At 49.2% G+C, this 11237-nt stretch overlaps 1 protein-coding gene across 1 annotated transcript; it reads left to right on the forward strand.

The window, feature by feature from the left end:
- The first annotated feature begins 2872 nt into the window (after window positions 1-2872).
- Window positions 2873-10826, forward strand: LOC139057452 (sperm-specific sodium:proton exchanger-like). The gene is made up of 2 exons (XM_070535758.1): window positions 2873-6072; window positions 8621-10826. Exons 1-2 carry the CDS (start codon window positions 2962-2964, stop codon window positions 8972-8974), a joined length of 3465 nt encoding a protein of 1154 aa, XP_070391859.1. The 5' UTR covers window positions 2873-2961; the 3' UTR covers window positions 8975-10826.
- Window positions 10827-11237: the final 411 nt, after the last annotated feature.

Raw genomic sequence — 11237 nt, forward strand, 5'->3', positions numbered from 1 at the left:
CCGCAACATGTGTTGAAGGGTGGCTCTAACAGACTTGCATAGCTTGCACATATCGCTCTCGTATATATCGGGGTAGAAAGTTTTTAGCTGCACGGGACTCGTATAAGTTTCTGTTTGTAGTCGCCTCCAAGTAACGGACTCAGCTCTGTTCAGTTTAGTGTGAGGCGGTGGTAATACTCGCCTCCGATTTTGATAGAATTTGGTAATATCACTAAATCTTGTTAATATATCTTTTTTTCTCCAGATTTCCTCCTCCGCGTTCCCCTGACCAATGGAAGTCACTCTTTGCTCAGCTCGGCGAGTAAGACCTCGAGCTTCGCGGTGTGCTACCTCGTTGAGGTTGACTGCGGGAATGTCTGGAGTCGTATGCGCTGGGAACCAAAGCAATTGCCTGCCGTTTTTCTCTGCATCGGAGAACTTCGCTTCATTGACTCTGATGATGTGCCATGCCTCAGGAGAGATCCTACCTTTTGCATAATTTCTAATGGCCGCTTGAGAATCGCTTATGATGTACTGAGCATTCGTGGAGACCAATGCTAGTGCCTCCTCTGCGGTCTCGGAATGTTTGGTATTAACAGATACGCTTGTAAGGGGTTTTTGGGTGTGATCTACGATTACTGCTACATAGCTATTTCTGTCTGGGTATTCAGCCGCGTCTACGAAGATTGCTCTGTCGTCTGACCCAAAGCTTCGGATAATTTTCTCTGCTCTACTCTTGCGTCTGCCGTCGTTGTAACCTGGATGCATGTTCTTGGGTATATTTGGTACTAGGAGTTTGTCACGAATTTCTCTCGTTATCGTCCTCTTTTCCCCGTATAGATTGTGATAATTCATTCCTAGTTTGCTTAGTATATGCCGTCCCGTTTTGGTTTTGGTTAGTCTCTCTGCTTGAGATGTTTGTTGTGCTTCTATGAGTTCGTCCAGTGTGTTGTGGAGTCCTAACTTTAGCAAGAGATCCGTGCTCGTACTGATGGGAATCCCTAGAGCTAGTTTGTATGCTTTTTTATCATGTTGTTAATTTTACGCTTTTCAGCTGCAAACCAATTGTGGAAGGCTGCTATGTATGTGATCTGACTGATTAAATTAATCAAACGAATTACTAACGAGCACCAAGGTATGAAGAAAGTATCATACGGCTTATACAATCATTCGTAACCAGGGAAGAAGGAGTTCATATTATGTTTCCATTGCGAACCATGGCCAATCCCCCGCTCGTGGGTACGTGCCATAAGTTGAGGATAACAATTGCTTTTCATGGCCGCCGTGTATTGATGGCACACCTGTAGGCCTTCTCGCTAAGCTCGCTGATTGCTGTTTGCATAATGGATTTCTTCGCGGCACTATATGCCGCAGTACTCGATGTGGCAATCGTAGAGTTTCATAAAATTGTTGCACAAAACACATCGGTGCAAAATTGCGCTTGTGTTCACTTCCTGGGGTTATCGTCCGTGAAAGCTATATTGCTCACTGCTCGACTGAGCTGCACAAAAAGTGCGCCCGCCATATTTTTGTTGCTGTTCTTTCTTGAGTAGCTCTCTTCATCGAAGAACACGTCCTTCCCTTTTTTTTCTTTTTGGGCGAAAGCGCGCGGTTATTGAAAGAAAAAAAGAAGACAGTGCATCGAGCCGAAGTGGCATTTTTTAGCGCCCTCATCACCGGTCGAGACAATGAAAGTTACAACTCGTTTCACTTGCTTCAAGCACTTGTATGCCTCAAGTTTATGCGCTTGAATACCATACAAGGCTTGCTTTATTTAACTGCATTTCTCTATCTTAAGTCTAAGGGGCTGCTTTTGCACGTCTAATGTTGGTGAGGCCGCCCTGGGTATTCAGAACATGTACAGAACCGTAGCGAGCTGTCAACAACATGCAGTTCATCGAGAAGGAAAATTACGCTGTGGGTTAGGAACACGTATAGGGGTTGTGGAAACATGGCTGTTTTCCATCCAAGCAGCCGGACATCCATCTTGGCCACAGGGGAACACCAGACCAGGGCTTAATAAGACGCGAGGATTGTTACGGCGTTTTCATTGCCAAGGGGCGAGATGACGGCTGTTGCAACGTTCGCAGCATGAAGGTAAGCATGAGGAAAAGGCTAGGCCCACTTGGCAGCTCGTAGAAAAAAATATTTCTGAGCAACGAGATTTGGTTGAGGTCGCCGACACTGGCGCACTCAATTCGCTGCTCCCTAGGACAAAATGTATATATTAAGACAAGGTTTCGAGAATAGCAGGGCTTTGCCGAGAAATACTCTTGTTGGCAGTCGAGCTCCTCGGCATTTAGCCAGCAACGCAGCTAGATTGCTGCTATGGCATATCTATATATCTATATATCTATATAACTTTATACGGGCCTTGATATTAGCATAAGGGTATTACCTGCTCTTGAAGTTCAAAGTATGTTAGTTCGAGCAGCTTATTTTTTTAAAATCGCCTTTTCCACCTTTCCAGATAAATGTCTGGAAAAGGTGGAAATTACCCGTGTAAGAAGTCGTTCAATGAAGATTGGACCTCTCAGCAAAAGAACAACAAAGAAAATTGTGGAACTTCGGTGCTTTTGTCCGACCAACAAGAGCGCACCGCTACATCAACACCACCAGCTTACTAAACTCTGCGTCTGGTTTCTGTTTGGGCTGTATGACTTCGAGCTAACAATGCTTATCTTGAAGTGGCAGCCAACGCAAGAAACTTATGCAACCGGGTAACCTGCTGTCGACCGACCAAACACTATATATTTTAGAAGTGACGCCAATATGAAGCCTATACTGATCGAGACGCGAGTACCCCTCTGAACAGTGGGCAGTGCTCTTGAGCACCAAAGCAGGCGCGATGAAGAAAAGATTGCGTGCTTCCGCGATCTGTCAGTTGCGCGAGCCTACTCGAGCTGCGCGAGCTAGCACGAGCGAGCGTTCTGGCTGACTGTTCGCTGTCCGACTCCCGAGAAACGAACGAATTGTCCGGAGATGAACTCCCTAATCGGCGAAGATGTCGAAGGAGACTACAGCCTCCGCGACCGGCAGCTGAGCGTCGTCATACTGCTGGTGGTGGCTATTGTGGCCGGTTTTGTTCGCGCTCTGCGGCGCATCGTCAACATCCCCATGGTGGCCGTCGTCGTGGCGATCGGCTTCGTCGCCGGTCGCATGGTGAGCAAGTACGATCTCAAGGAGAAGCTGCTGCCGGTCACTGACGCTCAAATACGGGAAATGCTGTTTCTCTATCTGCCTGTGCTCATGTTCACAGCCGCCATTAACCTGCGGCACCATCTTTTCAGGCAGTGCTTCTGGCAGTGCGTTTTAATGGGCTTCGGCGGCCTCGTGTTCAGCACCATGCTTTTCATGCTGTACATGTCCGGCACCCGCGACGCCGAGAAGCAGAACCTGGCGGAGACCGTGCTCATCAGCCTGCTGACTTGCTGCGCCGAGCCTATGTTCGTATCAGACCTGGACGTGCTCTCAACGGCTCGCTCCCACATTCTCGAGACGATCGTCATGGGTGAGCCGTTGGTCGGAGTGACTTGCCTGTGGATGGCTTACCGGTTCAGCACTTTACCTGGGAAGATCACCATCTACACCTTCCTCAACACGGTGGCGTGCACGCTGTTCGTGGGGCCAATATTTGGCAATATTTTCGGTCGCGTACTTGCTATGGCCACGATCGCGCTGTCGCAAGATTTACCCGTCTCTTTCATCGTCAATGTTACCAGCGTGGTGGCCACATGGTCGTTTGCCGAGAAGTTCCTGTACGGTGCCGGTATCACTACGGTCGTCTCAATGGGTCTCACTGCCAGTGCCCACTCGGCGGCTACCGTGCACAACCCAGTCGTGCTCAGGAAGTTCTGGATGCTTATGAGGTACGGTTACAACGTCGTCATCGTCTTCCTCTCAGCGTATCGAATCGGACGTGACACGCGTGACTACCTTGGCTGGCACGAGATCATGAGCCCCATCAACGCTTACGTGGCTAAGATCGGAGTGCGCTTTGTGACCACTCTCGTGCTGTATCCCCTGCTGGCGTCGGTGGGGTACGACCTGAACTGGCAGCAATGCCTGATAGTGGCGTGGGCGAACTTCAAGGGCGCTATCATGATCGGCCTGGACCTGACCAGGGCCTTCCCCACAGTAAACCTCGAGTTCGCGCTCAAAGAACAGTTTATACGCATGGGCACTATGTTTCTTGTCCAAGTGCTCAACACTACCACGCTGCCAAAGCTAATGTCGATGCTAGGGCTGCTGTCGCTTTCGGATGTAGAGAGGGCCAACATGAACATGGTAATCATGGCGCTTCGCAACACGTCTCGCGCGTCGACAAATTTTCAGCGTCGTGACAAGAAGTTCTCGGGAGCCGACTGGAAATGGGTCCAAATGCACACTTATATCGACAACCCGTACGCTGGCGCTGAAGAGGAAGAGCGCGCGGAACAGACAGACTCTTACGTTCCCGCACGCGTATACAGGAATGCTGCCGCGAAGAAGGCGAGCGGTTGCATTTTGAGGTTGCAGAAGGTCTGCTACAACAAGCAGTACGAAGATGGTATGATCCATAATAAGACAAAAGCCACCATTTTGGCTGCCCTGCAGTATCCGTTGGAGAAGGAAGGCTATCTCGACTACGACATGATGAAACCCTTCATAACCGTCCCTGATTGGATCTACCGACTGAAGGATCTCGTGCAGCGTTTTGCCGGCAACGAGGCTATCGAAAAGCGTCACACCAGATCCAGTCGTTCGCGCACCGATGAAGAGGAGGACGACATAGAAAACGTGACCATGCTTTCCGCTATGTTGAAGGAAGGTTGGTACCACGTGCTCGTCGGCTTTGTGGCACTTGGTTTCGTGCTTCTACTGAGCGGCCTGGCTCTGTTCATGGTCAAGAAGAATACCGAACCAGCGCACCACGAGCTGCTTCTCTCCATTGTCACCTCTGTGCAGGGCATTTACGTCCTGCTCTACTCTCTCGAGATGGTGTTGCTCGTGTACAATGTTGGTATGCTTCGCGTAGGAAGAGACGTTTGGAAACAACTGGACGTCATAATGTATTTCCTCGTGGTCGCCGAGTTCGTGCTCATCAGCATGGCTTCCGTGCAGAGTGAAAAGCAGGGAAAAGTGTACCCCATTGTCTTGCAGGTTAGCTTCATTACGCTGGTCTCATGCCGTATCGTCAAGACCCTGCAGAAGCGCGTGGTGCTACTCCTGTGGATATGGGACGTGCTAGATGGTATCCTGAACCGCAAGCTGTTCTACGCATACGACTTGAGCTGGGCGTACATCACGGCGGAGGATGAAGCCATGGCAAAAGTGTTCCGCTTTGTCAGTCAGCCGCACCTGGCCGTCGCCATACGTGAGAACAGCGGCTACAACAAGCTGCAGACGCTGAAAAACGTCGTCGACATCCAGCAGCGTTACCCCAACATCGAGGTCGCCACCAAGACACGCCAGGCAGCGCGCAGGATCCTCAACAAAGCGCTCGATGGCCTGAAAGAACTGCATGAGGGTGGTCTGCTGGATGACAAACAGTTCGGCTTGCTTTTCGGCAACCTGTCCTGGATGATCCAGCGTGCCGACGGCATGCCAACCAACGTCGCTGTGGGGAACGCGGCGTTTAACACGATGCTCAGCGTTCCTTGGCTTACGCATGACGTTGTGCCCAGACTGCTGCAGTCCTTCTACCAATACCTGAAGGAAGGCGAGCTCCTCGTGGAAAAGAACAACATGCATGACTGCGTCTTCATCATCTGCTCGGGCATCGTGCGTGTGAGTGGATGCAACGAGGAACCCTGGGCAAACCCAGTGCACCTGGCCAACTCGGATTCGACGCACTTCTACTTCTGCGAGGGCGCCTTCCAGGACTATCTGGTAGCTCCGGACACGCTTGGGCTTCTAGGCTTCCTGACGGCCATGCCTTCTGTGTGCCAGTGTGTCTGCGAGACGGACGTCGAAATGTGCTGCATCCCCATGGAAGAGATGACCTCGCTGGTGGAGCAGTACCCCGAGGCGCCAAGTCTCGTGTACCGTATGTGGTTCAGTGTCGCCATCCGCGTGGGCCTGGCTGTACTGGTCAACCAGAAGCGGTACCAGGTGAGAATGCGGCGAGATACCCTCTAAAATTGGGGCCCTTGAGAATTTCGCGCACAAAAATGTGTCAGGAAAACAAATTTTGTTTCGGAGCGGTGCACTTTTTATGCGAAGCATATTACGAGAGCTCAACCCAGCTCCTCAGGCGCGGCGGTGTCGCCTTGAATACCACGTGACACCGTGACGTCACGACAGAGGAGAAGTGGCTTTGGCTCAACTCTTGCAAGATGGGCTTGGTGGGAATCGAACCAGGGTCTCCGGAGTGTGAGACGGAGACGCTACCACTGAGCCACGAGTACGATGCTTCAAAGCGGTACAAAAGCGCCTCTAGTGAATGCGGTGTTGCCTTAGAAACGAGCTGTTTCTAAGGCTCAGGCGTGCGTCGCTTGCTCAGGCGCACATTTCGTTGCCGCGCCGAACGCTGCGTTGCTCGACGCTCACCGCGTCCAATGCGGGGCGTCCAAGGCGAAGCAGAGTAACGCATGAGTTGTTTCTTCGTCTAGCCGAACCAAATATAGCCAAGCAACAGCAGTTCACCAAGCTAAACAGTGGTTCAACAACTAAAATAAAGGCTAGTATGCTTCGCATCCTGGGCTTAACCTTACCTAAGCCACAGCCATTTTTTAAAGTTAGTCAAGCTTTTATAGTAGTGGAGCGCTTTTTATTTGACCTCCTGACAGTCACCTAAAAGAATTTCTTCTCGTAATAGTCTGCGGCTTCTATTAAAAATGACAAGACACACAAGGCGGTCAATAATGATGTTGCATTGCTGAGCTGCCATGTGTCCCGGCTAACGTTAGCCAAGCTCTACAAGGAAAGAAATTGTAAAATAGTGCAAGATACCATTGTAAGAACTGTGCTGTTCAGTCATCAGGCCTATGACGACCGCACACCGTAGGTCTTGAATTCGTATCTTGCAGTGTGTTTTTTCAAGCATTTTTTCCTTCTCAGCTTGGCTAACCGTAGCTGTGACCATAGTGTTTATACAATTACGAGAGGGAACTGTAGCGCTAGTGACTACGAGAGCTACTAGTAGGTCAGTTCAGCCAGCATTAGAAGTGATGGCTAGTACCCGGATTTGCCTAAACTTCGTCCTTCTGGCTTTAAATGGCTTCGGGACTTTGCAAAGTGGCAATATCTAATAAAGCACTGCGCGCATACTCCGTGCATACGCACCACTGATCAGCAGACTGTCTTGCACGCCATACACTAGTCTGAATAAGACATATAGTCGCACTTCCAGAACTACCAAATTGTCCTCAGTCATCGCCCTTGGTCGATGCATATTCTAAGCCTACTTAAAGCCATCCTCCTGATAAAATACGTCCTTGATAGACGTGGAGTGGTAATAAATCGGGATATTGGGGTAGTCATGGCAGCACACGGCACAGGTGGCCTCATCTAGTATCTAACAAATATTGGCGCCTTTAAATGAGCCCCTGTAGCTCATGATTTGTAGCGACATGTAGTGTTGTTTTCTTGAAGAACGGACTGAAGCTTTGAGTGGGCAGAATTAATAGTACGGTCATGGGATGCGATGGTTGCACCGTTGCACTCCTTAAGGGCATGCAGGCGCTCATTCTCACACTTCTGCGTTGATCGACCCGCGCTGTCTGACCCACCACCACGAACACGATTCGAGCGTGGAGAAGCTAAGTTTGTTTTCTTCGAACACCGAAGAACCACTGGCTCTTCCCAGTTTGCTGTAATATGCATTGCATGATAGACCAGAGGTGGGAACTCGTGGATCTAGCTCTACAATTACCTCTAATATATTTTTTTTTTTAAACAACACTACGACCAGGCAGCCCCAACAATTGCCAAGCATAAGGCGCACACCTGTCGTTGTTCGATCTATCCCTCACGGAAGCGGCACGCTTCGCTGCACAGAGGACAAACCGACTTCCAGTGGCATGACAATCACGCACCGCGCTCGTTCATAAGCAAATTATCTTGCTTCACTAACTTAAGGTATGAGTAGCAAAGACACACTGTATAGCCCACCCGTCTCACGACCTAGGCGAACATGCCTTAAAATTGCGTTGGAACTTCTGCACGTACACGTTCATATAAAATGAGGCACGTGGGGGCCATCTTTATACTCGCAGACAACTTCCTGTGGCAGTGAGCGGAAAGCTACACGGAGGTAAGGCACGCACAAGTAAGAGTGCTCCTGAAAACAGTGGCATATTTAGTATTACGTAGGGAAGAGAAAAACCTTATTTAATACAGGAAAATAAGATAAAATAGACCACAGAGGGGTAAATATGGACTTTTCTGCTTTTCTCTGCTGTGATTTGTCAAAGGCGTAACCGTCGTTCGTGGAATAAATACGCTGTTAAGTAGTATCTGTTCCAAGAACCAGAAAGCGCTGTCACACTTTGCTGGACTAGTTGGCGTGGTAACACACGTGCAGGCACTCCGCTCTGCAGCTTTCCCTTCATTGCCACAGAAAGTCGTCCACGAGTTTAATTGCGTCCTTAGTTGTTTTCCTGCGAAAATGTTTCTGCTAAGAGGCGTGTTCGTAACAATACCGGCCATAAACATACAGGAATGGACGCACGACAAGCTGAAGCGGTTCCTAGAGAACGGGATCATGCCCAACCTGTACTACGCCATCGACTTCGTGCTCGACGAGGCGGTGTTGGACGTGATCCTGATCCAGGGGGTGGTCCAGTGCTCGAAGACGCAGGAGCTCTACACGGGCCCAACGTACATCCCGGGCAACGTGCGAGAGATGAACCTGCCGGGTAGCCCGTCGTCACGGGCGCGGCCCATCATGCTCATGACCACGGTCATGCGCTACCACCTGCCGAGTGACCTGGACTGGTTCCACCAGCCGCTCACTCACTACGATTACAAGAGGCAGCGAGCTTATTCCATGGCAGTCTCTCGCCCTGGCTAAGGCCAAGTTCATTGACCCGGACTCGCTTCCTCCTTGATACCGTCAACGCCACGTCACTCTTCATCTGTCAATCACTTCACTCGCTTAGACTACTTCAGAACGTGCACACACAGAACGTGCACGGACTCGGTCAAACAGGTCACTTTGATTGTTCGCCCATTTCCGTAACCGCATCGCCGCCGCATCATTATTTTACGCAATCGCGCCCGTATAATCGTTGCGCTATATAGTGCCGGAAATGTCGTGCTCTTCGCTCGCTTTGCCTTTACAAAAGTGACATTACAAAAGTGACATCTGAGTTCTCGCGCCGACAGCGTAATCCCCCACCTTACAGCTGTTCGGAATCATTCGGCCTCAGCAACAAAACCACGGGTGTGTCTACACTGGCCAATCTGCGTTAACGCGTTTACAGGGTCGGCGTGTTTTAGCATGCCAAACATGCTACCACCAGTACGGACGATTACGGAACTTTGCCGCCTATTCGCCAACCTAGGCCAAGCATCGATTTGGATTCGTGCTACGATGAGTGGACTTATGAGTTTCAAGAAAATGAAAGTACTAAAGAAGCTAACAGCCGGCAAGCGATGGCGCTTGCCAGCTATGACACTCGTAAATTCTTTCAAGCGGGTTGGAACAAAAGGGCGCCTATAGTTTGGTCTGGAAATAGTCTAAGAAATTGAAACACTTCGACTGTATGCGGTTACCCCTTCGTGATCAAGTTGTGGCAGAACATAGACTATTATGCTTAGTGCTCTTTGAGCATGGTATGCGCAAGAGCGCTTATTAAACTGAAAGAAGCGGTGAGGCGCCTTGCAGAGTTTGTTTTTGTAGAGCATGCGTACTCTTAAATTTAGTTAAGGAGGAGGGCTGAGGCGCATGAGCGCTCACTGTCTGAATTGGTATTCAATCTGAACTTGTATTCGGCGTCAAGGCTTCCTTATCGGAGATAGCGAGAGTGGTATAATTTAAAGGCCGTGCACTGGTGGTTTTATCCGCACTTTCATAGTGGCATAGTTACACCACCGGCAACAGCAGGTGCTACATTTCGAGGCATTCGTTGAAGTCATCTGCGAGGTGTAGGGAGAGCGTATATCCAAATTAAGGGCCACCGTCTGTAGGCCTTCTTCACAAGCTTGAGGAATGTTTTCGATAACGGCGCCCAATGCAACAGTTCGTAATTATGTTGGTATTTAGTACACATTTTTATCTAAGTAGGTGAACGCTGAAACTATGTGACTGATTAGCCTTCTTCACGACCTGTCGAGGTATTCAAGTGTACCTTCGCGGCAACAATTCCAACGTGCGAGCAGTGACGTGACAGGTTGATGCTGTGTGAGGAAAAATAAAGAAAAAACGCCACGTCAGTGCAGACATTAAGCCGCGAGGTAACTCAGACGACAAAAAGGCATCTGATGCAAAGAAGGAAGAGGACGATACAAGTAACTAGAAGGCGAACTATGCGCGCACTATCTCACATCCGTATCTTTCTCATCTGTGCACATGCTCATCTCGGAGCGCTTCACGGCCTCTGTACGTGTTTGGAATTCTGTATGCGCTTATATTTCCGGACTCTGTGTAGTCTGTGGTGCAACTTGTCCCCACCTTAAGTCTATGTATACTTATAGGTCCATATGCAAGCTATATTTGCACTTTATGGAAAATGTGTAGCTTGGTTTTTCGAACATACGACGTTCTTTCTTCTTATACAATATTTCTTGTATTAATGCAACCATTATGTAAAAAGGAATAGCCGTCACAATTATAGGGTGACGCAATGACTTCATTTTATGCTCCTTTCTATAATAATAATGATGATAATAATAATAAACCGCACATTTGCTGTTTTTACTTTTCCAGTTCATTACTCGATGCTGCATGTTTCCCCTGTGCATACGAACACCCAGTTCCTAGCCCGTTTTTTATTTGTGTTTCCTTTTGTGTTCTGAAGGCTCACAACCATCTTCGTCGAGTGATTGGCACGACCACATAACGCTAACGGCAGATAAGCTGGTCGGCAGTCTGCAATAAGTGTTTGATTACACTTTTTCTTAAAATGTTCTTCGTTGATGCAGTCGTTTCCCAACAGAGATTTCAGTTCCTCCTTACGAGGGCCGAGTTTGCCGAGCTTTTCGTTCGTAAGAACTGCTAGGTTTGGCCGGCGAACTTCGTCAATATGTTAAACACTAAGCTTGGCCGGCGCCACTTGTTAAGAGCCGCTCTTGCGTAAAAACTAATATTTTAAGCTTCTTGTCTGAGGAGGTAG

This window comes from Dermacentor albipictus, chromosome 3 (genome assembly GCF_038994185.2).
Source record: "Dermacentor albipictus isolate Rhodes 1998 colony chromosome 3, USDA_Dalb.pri_finalv2, whole genome shotgun sequence".
Taxonomy (NCBI): domain Eukaryota; kingdom Metazoa; phylum Arthropoda; class Arachnida; order Ixodida; family Ixodidae; genus Dermacentor; species Dermacentor albipictus.